Raw genomic sequence first — 22,555 nt, 5'->3', positions numbered from 1 at the left:
TAGGATGTCTATAATATTATCATCCTCCCTATCTAATATTATGGGGACATCATTACTTTTCTGTAATTTGAGAGCTTTTAAGGCGAAATATCGTTTCCTGCTAAGCGTCCTTACATAACGATTTACATCTACAAATAAACGGAACAAATTAGGTTTAGCTACAGGGGCAAAATTTAAGCCTCTATCTAAAAGACTAATTTCTTCTGCCGTTTTTTCTTTGATGGGTTATAAATACCTTTACCAGTTGGTTGCCTTTTTACCTTACACATTGTGTCTTGACTCTATTTTCCCCTCCCTCCTCTACATCCTCTATATCGTTGTTTCTGCTTCTTTTTCGTGTATTTTTCTGTACCTGCCAAGATGTCTGTTCCTTGTAATGTCGCTTTCCTAAAAAAACTTTATTATCTCATATATTCTCCTTCTTCCTCTGTCTCTGATGGTCTAAAATTGTTTCTATACCTATTTCTAGGGGTATATATTCTCTCGCGCGGTGTCTGCAAATCCTCATATTCCTGTGAACAAAGCCATTTCTTTCTTTATTTTGCCTATAGGGGGTATGTCCTCTCCATCGTTGTTCTCTCGCTTGAAATTCATTTTGTTGGGGTCGTATTCTCTCTCTATTATATCTGGAATTTGTTTGAAGGTATTCAGTTGTATAATCTTTTTTAAAATTTTTATTAGAACTACGTGCCATACCCTTTTGATAGTCCGTCACATCCCTATCCATTTTATGTTCTTTTTTATAAATAATGGATTGCTCGAACTCTGCTAGTTTCTTGTTCACTTTCATATCCCTTTCTCTATATTCTTCCGACTTATCAAAAGTTTTTAATTGTGTCTGTATTCTTTCTATCTCTCCCTGTAATTCTGTCACCTTTTGTTCCCTATAATTAATTAATAATTTCATCAAACTTTTTGAGCAATTATCCAAATTCATATTCCATTCATCTGTGAATGGTTTGTCTTCTCTGAAAGTGGATTCTTTCAGAATCCTCAAAACTCTTGGGATCAGATTACCGTCCAAATACTTCTGGAGCGAGATCTGATCCCACCAATGTTTTGTCTCTGACATGCACAGCTGCTCTAATTTATTGAATAGCCTGTGCATGTCAACTAATTATCTCGGTGTTTCTTCCGCACCTGTGGTTTTATTCCCCCTTAGATATAGATCACGCCTCTCTAATCTGTCCGTAATACATTTAAGCTGTGACATGACTACTTTCCAAATAGATTCCGTGTGCAGCACTGATAAAATACAAAATGCAATTAAATTTATGTTGACACATAATTATTTCACTTTTGATTCACAATATTATTTACAGACACGGGGTGTGGCCATGGGTGCCAGGTTCGCGCCGAGTCTCGCTAACCTGTATATGGGCGTGTTTGAGGACATGCACGTGTGGGGGGGGGGATTCGGCGTGGACCTGGTATACTATGGCCGATTTATAGATGACTTATTTATCATATGGGGTGGAGGTATAGAATCATTATTATTATTCACGGAGAGTCTAAATAAGAATACCTTTGGACTGAAATTCACGTCACAGTATAGTCCAAATACAATAACCTTCCTTGATATTGAACTGTCTGTTGAATATGGTGTATTAAATACCAAGACATATACAAAGCCGGTTGATCAAAATCGCTATTTGCACTATAAAAGTTCGCATAAAACATGCTGGAAGGATAATATCCCCAGGGGTCAACTCATCCGCATACGTCGCAATTGTACATCAATTGAGACATTTAGAATACAAGCTACCACTTTATTGGAATCATTTCATGAACAGGGATATCCACCAGATATACTGTCAAAAGCATATAAGGAAGTGGAGCAGATGGATAGAAGTGTATTGTTAAAACCTAGAGCAGCATCACAAAAAGCGAAAGAAATTAAATATGAAAAAAGCATGTGTTTTTCTACCCAGTATAACAACTGTGCTGATCAAATGAAACATATAATAAAGAAAAATACTTCACTACTCTTGTTAGATGAATTACTTCATGATAACATTAATCCTATAGGACCCACATTGTTCCGAAAGGCGGAAAATTTGAGATCTAAGCTTGTACCTAGTCATTTCTATAAAAAACCTGAAGTGACATCAGCAAAATCATGGCTCCCAGAAAGACCTGTGGGTTTCCACAAATGTGGAAAAACGAATTGTTTATCTTGTAAATCCATGCCAAGGAAAAGTATAGAAGTCCAGTCAACAAGAACAAATGAGGTATTCAAAATTAAGGACTTTCTAAATTGTATGTCGACATTTGTAATTTATGTAATCACTTGCCAATGTGGCAAACAATATGTCGGCCGCACTACTCGAACCCTTCACATAAGATACATGGCACACAGAAGAAATGTCATAAAAAAAGCAAAACACCCATTGTCAAACCATATAGTGAATTGCCAGGATGCTGATTTCGATGATATTAAAATGTTAGCTGTTGAGCAGATTAAGGCGACTAAACGAGGTGGGGATAGATACAGTATGCTTTGCAGACGTGAGGCATACTGGATTTTTAGGATGGATTCTCTAGTACCGGGGGGATTAAATGATACTGTGGAACTGAATGGGGTATAGGATAAAAATGACTGAATGATGAATATAACGGAGTTCACAAGGTTCCTTATTGTGCTTTATATTAGTGGGAACTAAGGGGTAGTATAGAGGAGAATACATTTTTCTGACCTCATTAGAAAAAGAACAGAAGGATTTTTGGGTATATTCCCCCATCATTTCTTGTCTCTTTCTCTCATAATATATATATATATATATATATATATATATATACATATTTTTGTCTTTTACATTTTGTAGTTTGTCTGTTAATGCATATTAATTGATTTATATGTTTGAGAATATTGAAGGGTAGAGAGAAAAAATATATATATGGTTATCGTCTGGAAAAAAAGCTGGAGACACTGTAGGCTATATATATTATATATGTTTTTATGTGGATATATGCATATAAGTCTGTATGTATCTCTATAAACATATTTACAATGTCAGATGTGTCTAACTATTGTGTTGGTAGATGCGTGTGCAGCACTGAATGAGTATTGTTTTATATGATATATGTATCCATATGTTTATGTATATATGCCTTTAAAAATGTGGTCAAATGTTATTCGAGCATACAATGGTAAGATTACTGGGTGACATCATCCAGAGTGCTTACTATTGAGTTAATACACAGCTGGATAAATAATTACATGGAACGCATAGAGTCCCAATATGTGAATGTTGATACAAAATCAAAGTGAGGTATGGACCGCAACTTAGACGCATGAGCTAATTGGGTGGTGCTTGATTTAAAACTCCGTACCATTGCAGTGCATGTATGGACACTGAGGAAGCCGCTGAGCTGTATATCTAAGCGAGGAAACGCGTTTGTCGGATGCACTGTTAAAGAGTTTTTGTGAGACTTCTTTATTCTATTACTGGCCGGCCAGAGACACCTGCACTTGCGGACAACACCTGAGATTATACCTGTTATCTACCAGGCAGTGGACTCCGGATAAGGCTGTTTTTGGAAGCGACAGCCGGGAGAGGTATTAATGTGAGGTGTGCAAAGCTGAACATCTGTGCACAGTTAATCATCTCTACTAAAAACCATAATCACTAAACAGAATAAGTATAGCTCACACTGGTTGAAAACTTATTGGTGTGAGGAATTTCATCTGGAAAGTATAATTCATTGGCTGTATGCGTGTGCCAAAAAACTGTAACCTGTGTGAAGAATCCAGGTGTGCTAATTGACCGGACAATTGTCCTTTATAACAACTAAGGAAATATACTCATTAGCTGGACATATGCATTGAGTGGTAACATTCACGCGTTTATGATTTACTGTTAAAAGCATATAAGGAAGTAATATCTAGCTTTATTATTCAGCTTACACAAGAAAAAATAAAACAAGTGAGCGCTAGTAAAATTGGCTATGAGACAACTATACTTTTCATTGACTGCAGCTTCTCAATTTGAGGTGCTGAACCTCAAAAAATCATGGACAATGGTAAAAAACAAAGAAGCGCTGTCATTGAAAGTATTATACAATTTATTAAAAATATATATATGATAATCACAAAAATAAAACCTGGTATCCTGTAATTTGATAACACAGCATATATAGTATAGCAAGCATCAATACTTATTAGTAGCAGCAAATGATGGACATATTAACAAAATCCCCTAAAACGATATAACCACCTGTGCTTCAGATGGTAATATAGCACTTGTAATTAAAAAAAGGCTCCTTGCTGGGAGCTCCACATGTGGGTTAATTAGACGTATAGGCTCATAAGATGATTTTATGGATTTAAAAGTCCATCCGTGGTGTGAATATAAACAGTTCACCTTTGTTTTGTCCACTTTATAATATCTGCTCCCAATACTTATTCCGTATTTTAGAAAAGGCTTTTTACGGGTGATTTTAATTAGCACAATTCCGTGCACAGCACAATGACATTTAAGCATGGAACGCTATTTTGACAGTCTCGTATTGTGCTTACCCCAGCCTCTGCTGATTGCAATTATTCGGTATTTCCTTTGAAAATGTTGGGCGCCGGCTGCCCACGCCGCTTGACTGCGGCACCGAAGGGATGAAATAAAGCAGAATGTATTGGTGAACTGAACGCTCGGAACCGCTCACTTGCAGTGATATAGCGGGAGCCGTCAGAGACGTGCCTGTAGCTGGAGCCGTTCGAAGACGTGCTTGTAGTCTCTGGTGGTGGAGAGAAGCAGGATACCAGACAGGATACTGGGAGGAATGCTTGACGCGTTTCTCAGCCTCAATCCTGGGGCTGTTTCATCAGAAGTGTTTTTTACCATTATTATTCAGCTGTATACGTACATAAAAAACCAGTGAGGAACGGTTTTCTCTGGTTCGGTATATAAAGCAGGATTTATCCTGCAGGATATATAGCGTAATTGATATATACTATAATTGTTTTTACATGGTATGGATATGTAAGATGTATTTTAATATGTGGTATTAAATCAATAACTTTTTAGTGTAAAAGTGCCAGCGCTGTTCTTCTTTTTTTTTTGTGTGTTTTCCATAACGAGAGATGGTCTAGTGGGATGTGGAGGGGGAGGATCGGATTAGGGGCATTACTTCATTTCCAGATACAGTGGAGAGTTGGTGAGATGGATGGGGACGGGTGTTGAGGGTGTGTTGGGATGTGACATCCTGGCATATGGAGTCAATTTTGGATGTGAAGTAGGTGGCAAAGTTAAGGACGGAGAGTGAAGAAGGGAGTTGAGGGTACTTGACAGTGGCAAAGAGATGCCAGGGGTTTGAAGATTGGGAGGAGTTGAGATTCTTGAAGTATGAATGTTTACAGGTGGAAAGGGCAGCACTGTAGGATGAGAGAGCATTCATTAGAAATGGAGGAAATCTGCTTTAGAGCGTGATTTCCTCCATTGTTGCTCAGTGGTACATCAACATTTTTTCAGATATCTAGTGAATATGGAATGCCGATCTGTGGGGGTGAATAGTGGTTGCTGGAGCAACAGAGTCAAGAGCAGAAGTAAGGAAGGCATTGTATAGGGAAGTGGCTTGCTCAGGACGTCGGAGAGAGAAGTGAATCAAGCAGGGAGGATAATGAAATGGTATCTATGGCCTCAATGTCATGCTTAGTGATGGTAACCTTAGGACCAAGAGATGAGGAAGCAGCGAGGGATAAGTTCAAAGAGAGCAGGTGATGGTCAGAGAGGGGGAATAGGGGGATGGAGAAGTAGAAATATCACAATGGTGAGTGGAGACCAAATCAAGTGAGTGCCCACTCACATGTGAGGGTGAGGAGGTCCACTCGGAGAGACCAAGCAATGGTGTGATGTTATGGAGTTTAGAGGCAGAGGATTTTGTGGGGATATCGGTTGGGATGTTGAAATCACCTAAGGTAATGGTGAGAATGTCTAAAGAGAGGAAGTAAGGGAACCAGGAAGCAAAGTGGTCCAGGAATTTAGTGGGAATGCCGGGGGGACTGTAAATTACAGCTACTCAAAGGTGAACAGGTTGGAAGAGGCGTATAACATGGACCTCAACCATATAGAATGTAAGGAAATGTTGTAGTGGTATGAGTTGGCAGGAGTAACTAGAGGATAGAAGGACCCCTACACCACCACCACTTCGACCCCTCTGGCAGGTGGTGGTGTGTGAATGTGAGGCCCCGAGTGGAGCAAGCAGCATGAGAAGTGATATCAGAGGGGGATCCCAACTTTCTGTAATGGCTAGGAGATCCAGGGAGTTGGAGAAAAAAAGGTCATGTATGTGGACCAATTTGTTACAGACCGATCTGGCAATACAGTGGAAACAGGAGAGTGGGAGAGAGATGTGAATGAGATTACCAGGGTTGCCGTTGCGAGAGACTTTGTGGGAGAGATGTGAATGAGATTATCAGGGTTGCTGTAGCGTTCAGGTGAGATTAACTTGGAGGGCAGGGATGATGAGCAAGTAATGTGATGCCGGTGCCTAGGCTCGGAAGAGAAATTTAGGAGGTGGGTAGGAGGGAGATCAGGGCTGAGTGGTTGGGTAGTAGGACCATGGTGGGCAGAGGTGAATGAAAGTGGGGTAACGATAGAGGACAGGAAGGGATACAGAGGGTTAGATGGGAGACAGAGGAGGGGAGAGAGGAAAAGGTGTGTGAGACTGTGGGGGGGGGGGTTAGGGGTGATAGAGGTGGGAATAAGGGGCAATACTCAGGATTATGTAGACCAGGGGTGGCCAGACTTTTGGAGTCAATGTTCTACTTTGAAAGCTGAAAAGCTTTTGTGACCTACCTAGGTGGGATAATTGTGCGCGCCGAAGGCGCGCGTCCAAACTAGGGGCATTCCATAACAAAAAAGGGGGCGTGGTATAACAAAATACAAAAAAGCGGCGTAGCCTTGCTGTACAGGATGTAATGACTGCCTCGCACGAAATCATACATTGGCCCCCACAGTTAAAAACCTCAAACACGTATACACCCACAGTGCCACATATGCCCCCACAGTGCCAGATACACATGCCCCCACAGTGCCAGACATGCCCCCCACATTGCCAGATACACATATGCCCCCACAGTGCCAGTTACACACATGCCCCCACAGTGCCATGTGCCTACGGTGCCACATATGCCCCCACAGTGCCATGTGCCCACACTAACATTAATACTTACTTTAGCTGGCTGGATACCCGCTGGCTGTCTCCCCGCTGGCTGGTTGGCTGGATCCCTGCTGGCTGGCTGGATCCCCTCTGTCACGTGCCTGCTCCTGCTTCCCGCCACTGCTGCTGCTGCTCCTCCTCTCATCGCGTTCCTAATCGTGCATTGCGTGGGTGCGCGGCTGATGTCTTGACGTCACCCGCACATGCATCATTGGAAACGCTGCAGACGCAGGTGGCACACTTGGATCGCGATCTACCGGCGAGAGTTCCGCGATCTACCGATAGATCGCAATCAACGTTTTGGCCGCCTCTGAAGTAGACACTGAGTGATGGGGGGAGTTGAAGAAAAACTGGACATAGGGCCTGATTCAGAGTAGTACGATATTACACAGATGCAAGGAAGCGGCTGTGCAATACTGTACAACTCCTATGCAAATGCAACACAAGGTGTCTGGTGTAAATAGGCACTTCCAGACTGCTTCAGTGATCCGCAGGTGCGTTTCATCGTCTGTATAGAAGATATTTAAATGGAGTTAGTGGTAAATAACATAGCATATAAGCATAGCTAGTAGCATAATGCTAATACCAGCATGTATACATAACAATAAATGCAGCAGTGTATCGAATAGAGCAGCAACCATAAAAAAGTTCATATTGCAGATATAAAAACATATTAACAACCAAACCATGACGAATCCAATAATAAATAAATGATAGGATCATAGATTCATTGAGGATATTAGGTGACATAACCCCTAATCTATAAATCCATCTTTCCATCTTGCCTCACACTTAAGTAATAATAGATAGCGGTCTCCACCTCTGATTGGTTGTGGTACAAAGTCAGTCATGCGGTAGTGAATACTGGCCAGATTATGCCTAGCCTCAACAAAATGATGGGCGATTGTTTGGTCAGTAGTTCCACTCTGAATGACCTCCCAAATGGTTGATCTTTGATCACTCATTCTTTCTTTTAACTTGCACTGGGTTTTACGCACATACTGTAGGACATCCCGCATGTACAGAGGGTTTGATAAATAACTTAAGAGCTATTACAGGTAAGATGATGTCATCGTGTTTGGTATTTTTTACCGGAATGTGGATGAAAGAATACATCCCCTGGAATCATGTAGCTACATGAAATGTAACGCAGGAGCATCTAAAGCATCCCACTTTTTGTTTGATAAAAAATGTCTCTGGACGTCCTTGTCTCCCTTTGTAATGTCCGATTTAACCAATATATCACAGAGATTTTTGCCACTTGAATAACAGGACATCAATCAGGTATTAGAAAAAGGGAGAGAATCATCTTTTGATGGAATACACCAATTAGATTTAACATCCTTATTAAGATTATTAGATTATACATTGTATCAATTAACCCAGGGAAAAACATAGATGGTCTCCTATCTGAGTTGTTTCCTAATGCGTCCTACACACTGGGCGATAACACTGCAAGATATGAACGATCTCGTTCATTATTGAACTAGATAACGTTCATATCTGTCAGTGTGGAGGCACCAGCGATGAACGATGCGCAGCCCCGCGCTCGTTCATCGCTGATGCCCCGTCGGCTGTGCATGCAGGCCAATATGGATGAGATCGCCCATATTTGCCTGCACGTCTACGGAGCCGGGTGACGGGGGGACTGAAGAAACTTCACTCCCCCCGTCACTTCCCCCCCGCTGCCGGGTTACCCGTCTGCCGTATCGGCGATCGGGCAGCTCGGCGGCACATCGCAGAGTCTGTAGGGCCCATAAGTAACACCACTTTTCTACCAAAAACCTAGGTCCAACCCAGGTTTCTGGACACTGTTCCAACCCGGGTCAGACCCTGTTTACATTGCACCTTAGACTTGGGTTATTCCCATTTAAACTGAACCCGTGTATAGCCTATATGTCACTCAGACACTTCCTTGAGGTGGACCTCTGCATACACAGCCAATCACCAGCTTTTAAGCATAAACCTGGGTCGGATAAACCGGGTCGAGTTATTTACACTGCACATTTACCTGGGTCCAAACGGTAGCTACCAGGGTATGATTCCCAGGTCACTCAACCTGGATTATTTTTCAAGGACTCTTTTACTCCAAGCTGTGACCTGGTTAGACCAGACAATAACCCAGATTATTGCGGCAGTGCAAAAGGAGTATAATACCCCTTTCACACCACACAAATAACCCGGTATCGACCCGGCATATTGTGGGTCGACACAGGTCAGCGTGCGGTGTGAAAGTGCAATAGCTGAAATCCCGAGACGCCTGACCGGGCAATTCAACCCGGGAACAAAGCATTGTTATTCCCGGGTTGAATACCGGGTCAATGGCAGCGTAAACGGGCTCCCGGGTCGATGCGACCCGGAACCCGCTCACTAGAACAGGGAGAGGTGGCGCGGAGATGATTTCATCTCCCAGCGCCACTTCCGCTGCCGGCTTTGCCCTCCGCAGCTATGGCAACCCGCCCGGCATATTTCCGGGTCGGGGAAGTCAGCAGCAACGTCCAATGCTGGATCCCACCCGGGAAGGACCCGTTTCCAATTCCCGGGTGGGATCCGGCATTGGCGGGTGTGAAAGGGGTGGGATCCGGCATTGGCGGTGTGAAAGGGGTATTCATTCACTTCTATTCATTTTTAGTACTTTTTAGTTTCAGTTAGATGACTTAAGGTGGGTACACACTAATAGATATATCTGCAGATCAATTGATCTGCAGATATATCTATGGACGGATCGAGCAGTGTGTTCAGCATACACACTGCTCGATCCGTCGGGGACTGACGTCATGAACTGAGCGGGCGTGTACACACGCCCGCCCAGTTCAGCTGTCAATCACCGCCGGCCGCCGCAGCATGTGTACGGGCGGTCGGCCGACCGCCCCGTACACACACAGCGACGCGCCAATATATCGGTAGATATATTGGCCGTCGGCTGTGCTGCGCGGCCGACGCGATACGTCTGTGAACGACGGAGTTCACAGACGTATCGGCTGTACACACTGGCCGACGGTCCCGCGATATATCGTCCGTTCAAAAGAACGGCCGATATATCGACCAGTCTGTACGGGCCTTTAGAGTACCCCATTCTAAAAATCTTGTGATCAATAAATCCGTCTGTGCTGAAGCTGTCACTGTGTTACTATTAATGTGCATAATTCTAACCATGTAAGAGAATGGGATACCATATTTCAAACTAGGGTGACAGAAAGGCGTAGGTACCATAGGTGCAGGGAGTGCAGCTGCTATGGGACCCTGAGCTGAGAGGGGCCCACCTTCCAAACCAAAGTTACATGTGTTATATACATTTTTCACCAATGGGCGGTCTATAGGGGCCCTTACAAATGTTTGCCTTGGGGCCTGCAAAATATCAGGTGTGCCCCTTGACCTGCTCATTGTAATGTGGTATAAATTGAACTGGAGGAACGGTGACAATATAATGTGCTGCAATATGAAGTGGAGGCACTATAGTGTGGCATATTATGAATTGCGGGAACTGTAATGTGGCATAATATGAACTGGGGACACTATGTCATAATGTGAATTGGGGTTACTGTGTTGCATAAGGTGTACAATGTGACATAACGTGACCTAGGGCACTACTATTGTTCATAAAATAAACTAGGGCATTACTATGGGGTATAACATTAACTTAGCCACTGCAATGGTTTAGAAAATGACCTAGGGCACTATTATGGGGCATACAATTAACAGTTGCTGCGGAGAGGTTTCTCTCTAGAAGTATTGGGACAGGGGCCCCTTCAAAATGTTGCTATGTGACCCACAAAGTTCTGGCTACGCCCCTGGGTGACAGCTTTGGGCCTGAAGTAAAGAATTGCGATCTGTTTATTAAAAAAAAAATACAAACAAAAAAAACAATTTTCTCAATAGAACCATTGTTTTTTATCAAATTTGAAAAAATATTTAACTGGATAACCGTTTAAGTGATTAAAACAGTTGAAAATTGTCTATCCTAATTGTGTATGTCTGTCAGTGAATGCAGGGCTGTGCTGATTTTCTGCGAGTAGTGTGTAGATACTGCTGGGGCTGTGTGTTTGAGGTTTTGAAGTAGTTCAGGTGTGCCGTTATGCTGTGAAGTGTGCAGACATTGGGAAATAATGCACAATCATGTGATCTAGTGTATCCAATAATGTTAGTGGGATTTATAAATATTTTTTTATATATAAAATATATTTTAACTGTCTTGATATTTTAATAACAAAGTTTGCATATATAGGTTCAAGTTCAGAACATGGTGCCCACTGATGTTAGCATAACTAAGGAGGCCATTTATCATAGATTGCATATTGAATGCGACCTTGGCGGGATCTTACAACCCAGCATCACATTGCAATATGCAGTGACATTTATTAATCAGCACTGTCAGGGACTTGGACTCCGAAAGGAGCCCGTCCCTGCGATGTGCTGTGGCAGCTGCCGGAGATGCTGCGCATACGCGGTCAGACAGATCACACCAATACAGAGGCCACTTCCGGGGAGCCGGCCAACTATGCAGTGTGTAGCCCATAGGCTACAATAAGCTACCGCCATCTTCAGATGGCTGTTGCTGCAGGGGCCAATATATGGAATGTTTTGCATTCCGCATATTGGTACAGCTGGCAGCATTGTATCCTCCATAGAAACCTATGAGGGATGCTACTGCAGGCAGCAATGGAGAGGATACCTGCTGTGGTCCCTCCTTCTTACATTGCAGGGATGCATAATATTTCCAGCTAACCCACGAAAATTGGTAATTTTGGGGACGTAGCCACAAACATTGTTTGATTGATTGACCCTATACTGCAGGGCTGGCCAAACCAGTCCACGAGATCTACCAACAGTACACATTTTCCAGACCACCATGCTGGTGCACAGGTGTAGTCATTACTAATTAAGATGTGCTGCATTCATTCCTAACTGACAATTCTACAGATCTCCAGGAGGCCTGGAAAACATGAACTGTTGGTAGATCTCGTTGACCGGTTTTGCCAGCCCTGCTATACTGCTTCCAAACATTACAAAATTTACTTAGAATATGAAGTAATTTTAGATTTAAACTTCTACTTCTTACTAATGTAAAGTTAACTGAGGTACTGAAGCAGTTTAATTATGCTAACATCAGGGGCCCCCATGTTCTGCTGAACCTGAACTGTGTATGTATATATATATGTATGTATATTATATATATATATATATATATATATATATATATATAATCTGTGGGCCTGTTTTCACATTTCCATATTAAATTACTTGCATTCGTTCTAGCAGTCCTTTTATGTTCCTGACTGGGTACAACTGAACTTGTCTTCAGTAAATGTAGGAATTAATTGAGTCGTTGCCACTTGTTGTTTTAAAGGTCCAAACAGAGGTTCCTGGGTCTCCCATATTTGTAATGAGACTAGCGAAGCAATCACGTCACCTGGAGGTACAGATTCTTGCTGATCAGTATGGGAATGCTATTTCACTGTTTGGCCGGGATTGTTCTGTGCAACGACGTCACCAGAAGATTATCGAAGAAGCACCTGCATCAATTGCCACCAGCACAGTGTTTGAGCAGATGGAGCAGGTGAGACAAATTATTCTTACTGTATATTTCCTCTATTGTGTTAGAAAAGGAAGTAGGTGCTTCATGGACTTAGAAATTTAGGTTATGGAGGATTAAATAACTTGAACCAAGTGTGATTTGGAAGTACGCTGGTGAAGAATTATTCAGGTCAACAAAACAAAGTATGTTTATAAATAAATTAGAGATTAAAATAACAAAAAAGGAAGATGTTATATAGCAATTGTAGCAAAAGTAGTACATAATGTCCAAATTGAAAATGGCAAAATATTTATGTAAGACTTATTTTTCTTGTGTAGACGCTAAATTATATGTCTGAAATGGCTGTAATACGTGTTACCGACAGTCGGTATCCCTACTTTTAGAATGCTGACAGGGGATGGGGTAAATTAGCCCCCGTACCCTAACCCGCCTGGGGTGGCGGCTAGGGCTAAGGACACAGAGGGTGTCAATTACAGTTAATTCCAGGGGGTGGCAGCTACGATGGCCCAGCCCAATGGTGCGTAAAAAAGGACTGTTAAGACTTAGGTTAGTTCCTATATATTTAGATATTATTATTATTATTATTATTACTACAACATCATCGCTAAGTGTGTACCCAGCTTAATGTAAGTGAAGGTGTAATCTATTCACTACTAGGGAGTGCAGCTATTGGGAGAGATGAACGACTATGAGTGAGAGGTGATGCGGTTAGACAGCCACTGGGTATGTGAGGGCTGTAGTTGATTTGTAAGAGAAGAGGGCTGTGAGAACAGAAAGGTACAGTCTCGAGGGAGAGGGAAGACAGACAGGTGACATGAAGTGCAAGCAAGCCTGAGGGCAGGAAGTAAGCAGGGTAGAGATGACCAAGATACAAGACAGGGGGTGGGGAGAGTGATCTCGAAACTGATTATATGGTGAAGGATATGCTTTGATGTACAGGTGGGTTTTCATTGCCTGTTTGAAGCTTTGCAAGGTTGGGTAGAGTCTATATAGCAAGGGAGCTTGTTTCAGTGAAGGGGGGCAGCACAGGCAAAATCTTGGATTAGAGTGTGAGATGCAGTCATGTATACATAGATAGCAATATGGGACACCATCTTCTGAGAACAGATTTGTTCAGTCTTAAGATTTTGTCTGTTTCAGTATCTTTTACTTTGGACGTAGCTATGCATCATTTTCAGGGACTACAGGTCTGAGCTGAGTATGGTTTACATCTTTTAAATATTTGCACAGTAGAGTTACTGCATTCTGCAATAACAGAAACAGAAAATGACTCTTATTCTCCTTTAATACTAAAAAACATTTTTATTAACGCGCCCACTGTACCAAACATGGATCAGTAATACCAATAATAACAAAACGACTCTTACACATTTTATTCTTTGTATGCGGCTGGGGAATAGTCGTTCATACCTGTCTGCCTTGTTCCTTTCCTAAAGCCACATACTGCATCTGCTTTAAGAGCCCTTTAAGGTTATTACGGAGACGTTCACATTACTTTCACAAACACATGTCTGTAGTAAAATCCTAATTCAGCAGACAGTAATTTCAAGGATCAGGAACTTTGTAAAGTGTTTTTCTTTTTAACATTATGAGTACTGTACTGGTATTTTTTTTTTCTAATCAACTTCTACAAGAGTTTCACAACATGCTTTTTGTAGGAAATATGTACGGCGTTCTATGTTTCTCTAGCATTTGATCATTCATGCAGGACAACATTTTCTATTTTTGACAGTGTGCTGTGAAACTTGCCAAAATGGTTGGATATGTAAGCGCTGGGACAGTGGAATATCTGTATAGTCAAGACGGCACCTTCTACTACCTAGAGCTAAACCCCCGTCTACAGGTGGAGCACCCCTGTACTGAGATGGTTGCTGATATCAATCTTCCAGCTGCACAACTTCAGGTACTGAAAAGTTGCCTGCTTATCTTTTCCTGGCTGTAAGCATTGTCCTGTAATATTTATCTATAGCATCTTTTGTTGTTGTTTTTTTAATGGAAGTGGCTATACTATTTTGAATGAGTTATAAATCTTTGCAGGCAATATAGAAGCATTTACATATCTTTATGTGAATCTGGGAACAGGTCATTGACATACAGATGATTCTTCTCTCGTCGTTGCTACAGTCACGTTAAACAGCCTTTCTAGTTGTGCCTAGGCGTGACTGCTTTTACTAACGCTGAGCGTCTATTTGTGCCCTGAAATTGTGTATTGTTCGCATCGCTGTGCTCAAGTAACCTTTGCTGATTAAAATGATATGGAGCATGACTATTCTATGTGCAACTGCAGCTGGATCTGCATACGAAATGCCATGTTACAATGCTTTCCCGTGATACGAATAAGATGCATTTTTTTGGGGGGGAGGGGGGGGGAGGCACTCGCCAGCGGCCAAGCTGGCGGCTCTCATAAGCCCTGCAGGCTGCAACGCATTACATACGGGGGCTAGATGAGGAAAGACGCATCTGAACTCTTGTTTGCTTTTCAATTTTTAATTATCAGATTTGCTTAGGTAGGACAGACTCCTGAGACCATGCTCCTCAGCGTGCGTCTTCAACCTGCGGCCCTTCAGCTGCTTTGGAACTACACATTCCAGCATACCCTGCAACAGTTTTACTATTAAGGTATGCTAAAACTGAGGCAGGGCATGCTGGGATGTCTAGTTCCACAGCAACTGGAGGGCCATAGGTTGAAGACTCATACTCTACAGTCTTATCTGGATTAGTTTATGACCTAATTCTTCTTCATCTACCAAGAAGGTTGTTTCAGTTTCTTGGACACCACACAGATAAAACATGTGTGGATATGCGAAATCCCTTAAAAGTTAAACTATAAAGCTGAATATTACTTCATTAAGGCATGAGATCCTGTGGGTCCCCAATGTCTAAATGTAGCCTTGGTCCTCTTATAAGGTTGCAGGGACCTACAGATGGATCATCTGTTATCTTGGCTGTTTCTCCGCCTAAACGGAGGTTTAGTCATGCCTAGGCTTAGGTTGCTGAGTTTAATCACGGACAGGCGCGTTGAGGCACGAGTACATACTCAGCATGTAATACACATCACCACTGGTTGGCTAATGCTCCACTAATCCAGTACTTTAGATCGAATAGCGGCAGATTGATCAACAGTACAAGCTCTGGCAAATGGTCAATGATGACTGTAATGTTAATATACAGTCCTGTACTGCATACTGTACACACAGATGGTGACCAATGGTCAGACGGAGAGAGTATAAAAAAAAAAAATAGTTTATACAGACGCAAATTAACGTATTAAGGTGGTCATTCCGAGTTGATCGCAGCCAGCAACTTTTTAGCTGCTACTGCGATCAACAGTCCACGCTTATGCGGGAGTGTATTTTAGCTTAGCAGGACTGCGATCGCTTGTGCAGCCCTGCTAAGCTAAAAAAATTTCAAGCAGAAGTAGAGCAGCCCTGGATATCCTTACCCCGTGCGATTGATCCAGCGATGATGGGCCCGGCTTTGACGTCACACCTCCGCCCTCCGTTGTCCTGGACACTCCTGCGTTTTACTCACCACTCCCCGAAAACGCTCTCCAACGGTCCGGATCCGCACATCCACGCCTCCTTGCTGTCAATCTTCTTAGTGGTCGCCGATGCGACCGCTCCCGTCGGTAGCCGCGACGTAACCCAGCAAACCCTGTCGCCAGGGCAATGTCGCGCCCGCCACGCATGCGCATTCCGCACCCGTTTGCATTGCAGCGAAAAAACGCTGCGTGCGAACAGGTTGGAATGACCCCCTAAAGTACTTGTCAATTGCTGTGTTACTGCTTGTGAGCGTCCAAGTCCCATAGACAAAGCAATAGAGTAAAAATTAAAATAGTGTATGCAGACGCAACTGTGTGAAAGGAATAATGTAGTTCATTGACTTTAAAGTATGTACAGTGCACTAGATACCGTGTTTTGAAAAATGAGCGTCCGAGTCCCCTAACTGCATAAACGAACACCAATGGAAAGGAATCGCTGCTTGCAGTACTTTTACACATGAACTTGTGTATCTTCCATGCAGCGACATGGGCAAGTGGTGAAGTCTTCCGCCTCCCATGCTGAGAGTCCTGGGTTTGATTCCCAAAGTGTGAGTGTTGTGTTACCATCCCCGTGAGTAACACAACCCAAGGACGCTCGGGACTGGGGGTAATTAAACCTGCTCATGCTGTGCTTGTTACAAAGTAAACTCTGATTCATTGTAACACCGGGCTGCTTGCTATATTGTATTTAGTATGGAATCTCTGGCGGTGCATATTATATGAACTTTAGTAATCCTTTGACTGTCATTTTATTCCAGTGCCTTGCGAATAGGTACCACAGTAGTAATATTGGATTTTAAACCACCCAGACTTTCAATTATTGGCCGTTAAATACAATACATACAAAGATTCTTACAACCTGCCGGCTTGATACCAACATGTTCTTATAGTGAATTGAGTTTTTTTATATGAATATTTCCTATGCATAGAAATTTGTATGTGTATAAAGTTGCGTGTAAAATAAATGTGTAGTTTTATACTCATTGGCTCCAAGGACATGTTTTATAAACTGTATGTCTGATTCCATGAGCGCCGCTATAAATCTTTTTTCTTTAGCATTGTACATTTATTGTAACCTGACCTCTCTCCCTGTCTACTGTAAGAACTACGCAGGCTCCCAGGGGGGGAAGTGGGATGGGGGTAGGGGGTGGCTTAATACTGTGTTCTGAAATATGAGCGTCCAAGTCCCTTAACGGCATAAAAAAACACCAATGGGAAGGAATCGCTGCTTACAGTACTTTTACACATGAGCTTGTATATCTCCCATGCAGTGGCATGGGCAAGTGGTGAAGTCTTCCGCCTCCCATGCTGAGAGTCCTGGGTTTGATTCCCAAAGTGTGAGTGTATTTTTATTTATTTTTTCTGACACTCACTTTATAAAAAAAAAAAATTTTTTTTTTTTTTTTTGTAATATACCTTCACATTCAACAGAAGTGTGCACACTTCTAGCCATTACAGCAGAGTACGTTGCAAGCTGTTCGTGCTATTTAGTACTCAAATACAAAATACTGTACAGAGATGCTAAGCACAGTGATTTGGCATCCAGGAACTTAGGGAGGATCTTTTATCTCTCCCCATTATACTTAGAAAGCTAACACTTGCCACTGTACGTTACAAGCTGTTCGTGCTATTCAGTACTCAAATGCAAAATACTGTACAGAGACACTAAGCACAGTGATTTGGCATCCGTGAACTTAGGGAGGCGCTTTTATCTCTCCCCATTATACACAGAAAGATAACACTTGCCGCTCTACGTTACAAGCTGTTCGTGCTATTTAGTACTCAAATACAAAATACTGTACAGAGATGCTAAGCATAGTGATTTGGCATCAAGGAACTTAGGGAGGAGCTTTTATCTCTCCCCATTATACTTAATACTACGTGATTTGGACGCTCACATATCCCTAACAACAATAGACCATACTGTACCTGTAACACGTTCATTTGCAACTGTATAGGCTGTACTATTTGTGTCTGTACTGTATATGCTGTTATAAAGGTATACTGTATGACATACTGTAGTATATTGTATCGTAATGAGATGCACCAGTAAAGTAGGTCTTACGCTGTAGTTCAGTATTGTATTTTAATGGAGACCATACGCATGCACATTGGTGATTTTAAATAGCGACATCTGGTGGATGATCACAGGTATTACATTCAAAGGTAACGCCAAACACTCTGTGTGCGTCCCTATTACTAGGCGGGCATCCTTACGCCCAGGCACGCTGCATATGCCCAATTGCGACTAACGCCTCAGCCAGCCAAGATATGTATGTGTAATGACAAGGGATACTAGTACCTTCGAAGAAGAAAATTCCAGAAAAGACCACAAGAGTTTTAAAAAAATAACAAGTCTCTTTATATATATATATATATATATATATATATATACACACACACACATAGGGACTTAAATATGCACTTAATCTTTTAAAGTGACAGTGTCAATTTCTATGGTGCTCCATCTGGTTTTTTGTTAACATGCCTCCCGGCACTATTTTGCAGCAGGGGTCTTACTGCCAGAATCAGAGTTGCACTGCCTTTACATTATTGGGAGTGGTTTGGACAGTGGAAACATTGCAGAAAGGGTAGGCAGAGAGTGCATACGGCACTGTGTGTTAGAGTGCATTGCTGGACACAGTTATTTTTGTGGACAGTTAGTTATATGTTTCCAGTCAGCAAGTTGCATCTTTAAAAATAAATATTTATTTAGAATTGTTATGGTGTGTACACACAGTGAGATATTTTCTTGCGATTTTGACTATATAGTCAAAATCGCAAGAAAAGTTAGTGCAAATCGCTAGGTGTTATGCCACTTGCGATCCTGTTTCGGTCCCGATGCGCGGTCCCGCCAGGTCTGTATCGCAAGAAAAGATAGACTGTGCAGGCAAGTCAATCCTTGCTAGATCGGTGTACTATCTAGTTCATCTCGCATGTCAATTAAATCTCACGTAAGCCAAAATCTCATAGAAGCCAAAATCGTAAGCACACATAGTCCATATCTCAAGAAAAGTTAGTCAAAATCGGTGGTGCTGGGCTCCAGGGAGTTCAGGGAAAATCGCAAAGTGAAAATCGGGCATAGCAAGGATCTCACCGTGTGTACACACCATAAATCTGGAGTTTAAATCATTGTAAGGATTTCAACATTTTTAATTATTGCAAAGTATTACACTGCCCCCACCGGATACTTCTTACTGCCATCCAGCTGGAAAAATGATCTGGGGAGAACCCTGTAGGGGAACAATTGGAGAGGACAGGACGTTAACCCCTCATTGGTTCTAAATCAAATTTCATTCATATTCTGTCTAATATGCCTTTTTTCAAATAAATGCCATCCTCCATCACAAATAATATATTCGCAAAGATGGGGCTTTAACAACACCAGTGAAAGGTTGAAACAGGCAGTAGAAAAAGCAAGGAAAACCTTGCTGGACCATCACAGTCAGACCTTGTCATGGCAGTTTCCCCACCCAAACGATCCATTTAATCATGGAGTGGAACCAGGAATTTTGAATTTGTATTAGCAATGTTTTTAGCAAGTAAAGAAGTCTGGGGAGCATTTTAATTTTCACAATATTTACTCTCCACAACCAAGAAAAAGCTTAGACTGTGATTTGGAGTAACCAGAGCATAGAGTAAGGGTAGATACTTTTTTTTAAAAGTCGAGAGATTGTGAGGTCAATAGACTCCTAAATATTTTCTGAGAAGGCTGCCACACCAATGGGAAGGCCTGTTGCAGTCCCACAATGGTGGAGATAGGGGAAGAGATGTTCAGAACTACAGACTATGCTGATTTTAAAATTTTAAAATGTGCCAAAACTCTGAAATTCAAGTATTAACTGTGGGAGGGATGTCACCAACTTAGTTAAAGTACCCAGTTAGGTCATCAGTGAACAATGTTAGTTTATGGTCAATAGGACTAGACTAAATACCATACAGTATTTAGGTTCACTTTAATTAATCTGGCAAGGACCTCCGCGCAAAGGATAAAAATCAGACGACACAGTGGACAGCACTGTTGTGTGCCATTACATATGGGGAATGGATCCCGCAAGGTCCATTGAGTCTAAACAAAGAGTTATAAATGGAAAAACCTAAAACTAAGAAAGCGCTATGCTAATAGGTGTGTCAGCTGTACAGCTCCCAAAGTTAATAAATATTCAACTCTTCTCAATTGTGTACTGCTGCCTTCAATTAATGGGTGGTTGAGTCCCAAATTGCTAATACAACAAAAGCAAAAGGTTGAAAGCGTTGTTCACAATAAAAGAGTTTTTTATTTAAAAGATTTTAGAATCATCAAAATTCACCTATAGTTAATCTATCAATACCTATAATCTAAAAAATGGACATCAAAGCATATCAAATAACCATAATTACTTTTCCATGATACCTAATAAACTACCTAAGTAGAAACTGAAAAACTAGTAGCAAAGGAAAGCAAAGCGAATCCCAAAAAATTCTTTAAATACATTAATAGCAAGAGATTAAAGAAGGAGAGTATAGGCCCTTTAAAAGACAAGTTGGGAGTCTTAAGCAAAAATGATAATGACATAGCGGACACACTAAATGAGTTTTTTTCAACAGTATTCACTAGAGAGGACCCAATTCAGGGACTGACACACAATCTCAATAATGAGAATATCCCACTGATAGGTACTTATTTAAGCGAGGAAGTAGTCTGTGACCGATTAAAAGATTTGAAGATTAATAAATCACCAGGGCCCGATGGTATTCACCCAAGGGTTCTAATGGAGCTTCACTCTGAACTGGCAAAACCGCTATCTTTGATCTTTAAGGATTCAGTTATATCAGGTATGGTTCCCAAAGACTGGCGTATAGCGGAAGTAGTGCCTATATTCAAAAAGGGAAGTAAAGCTGAACCAGGTAATTATAGACCAGTTAGTCTTACATCTATAGTGGGGAAAGTATTGTATTCTAAGAGATAGTATTCAGAAGTTCCTTGAAGTCAATAAGGTCATTAAAAGGAATCAACATGGGTTTATGAAGGACAGATCCTGTCAAACCAACTTACTTGGCTTTTATGAAACAGTAAGCGCAAACCTAGATCAGAGTAAAGACATGGATGTAATCTTTTTAGACTTTGCCAAAGCGTTCGATACTGTACCACACATGAGACTTATCTACAAGAATCAGGGCTAGGAAGCACAATATGCACTTGGGTCAAAAACTGGTTAGATAATAGGGAGCAGCGCGTTGTGGTTAATGGATCTTTTTCAACTTGGACTGAAGTGCTAAGAGGTGTGCCGCAAGGCTCAGTATTAGGACCGCTATTGTTCAATATTTTCATTAACGACCTAACAGAAGGTCTAGAGAGCATGGTGTCAATTTTTGCAGATGATACCAAATTGTGTAAGGCTATAAATACAGAGGAGGATGCCGAGTCTCTTCAGAACGATTTAGTTAAATTAGAAGCATGGGCAGCCAAATGGAGAATGCGCTTCAACACAGACAAGTGTAAGGTAATGCACTGTGGTAACAAATACAAAAATTACACCTACCTACTAAATGGGGTAATATTAGGGGATTCTGTACTGGAAAAGGACTTAGGTGTCCTCATAGATAGCAAGCTAAGCAGTAGTACCCAAAGTAGGACTGCAGCAAAGAAGGCTAATAAGATATTAGCATGCATAAAACGGGGTATTGATGCTAGGGACGAGAGTATTATACTCCCGTTATATAAATCACTAGTGAGGCCACACCTTGAATACTGTGTACAATTCTGGGCACCGTACTACAAAAAGGATATCCTGGAGATAGAAAAGGTACAGAGGAGAGCGACCAAACTAATTAAGGGCATGGAGACGATGGAATACAAGGAAAGGCTTGAAAGACTAGGCATGTTTACATTGGAAAAGCGGAGACTAAGAGGGGATATGATCAACATCTACAAATATATAAGGGGACAATACACAGAGCTTGCGCGGGACCTGTTTTTGGTTAGATCAACACAGAGGACTCGTGGACACTCGCTCAGGTTAGAGGAGAGGAGATTCCGCACAATACGTCGTAAAGGCTTTTTCACGGTAAGGACAATACGTGTTTGGAATTCCCTGCCCGAGGGAGTTGTAATGGCGGAATCTGTCAACACCTTTAAGAATGGGTTAGATAAATTCCTAATGGATAAGGATATCCAGGGGTATGGTGCATAGTCATGCATTATAGTTACTATAAATTGGGATAAAATGCAACGGCTGACAGCAGCATCAGTCAGAAATTTTAGTCAAATCATCATGCATAGGAGACCACAAATAGGTTGAACTCGATGGACAATTGTCTTTTTTCAACCTCAGATACTATGT

At 41.8% G+C, this 22,555-nt stretch overlaps 1 protein-coding gene across 1 annotated transcript in view; it reads left to right on the top strand.

Annotated features, from left to right (window-relative positions):
- Nucleotides 1–22,555, top strand: part of ACACA (acetyl-CoA carboxylase alpha) — an 848,870-nt gene that overhangs the window by 142,988 nt on the left and 683,327 nt on the right. Inside the window, exons 6-7 of the mRNA XM_063951842.1 lie at nucleotides 12,503–12,712; nucleotides 14,424–14,594. Coding sequence (XP_063807912.1) covers nucleotides 12,503–12,712; nucleotides 14,424–14,594 — 381 coding nt within the window. The remainder of the gene's footprint in view (nucleotides 1–12,502; nucleotides 12,713–14,423; nucleotides 14,595–22,555) is intronic.

Source organism: Pseudophryne corroboree, chromosome 2 (assembly GCF_028390025.1).
Source record: "Pseudophryne corroboree isolate aPseCor3 chromosome 2, aPseCor3.hap2, whole genome shotgun sequence".
Taxonomy (NCBI): domain Eukaryota; kingdom Metazoa; phylum Chordata; class Amphibia; order Anura; family Myobatrachidae; genus Pseudophryne; species Pseudophryne corroboree.
Note: the sequence above shows the minus strand (reverse complement) of the source record. Positions and strands in the feature narration are given on the sequence as shown.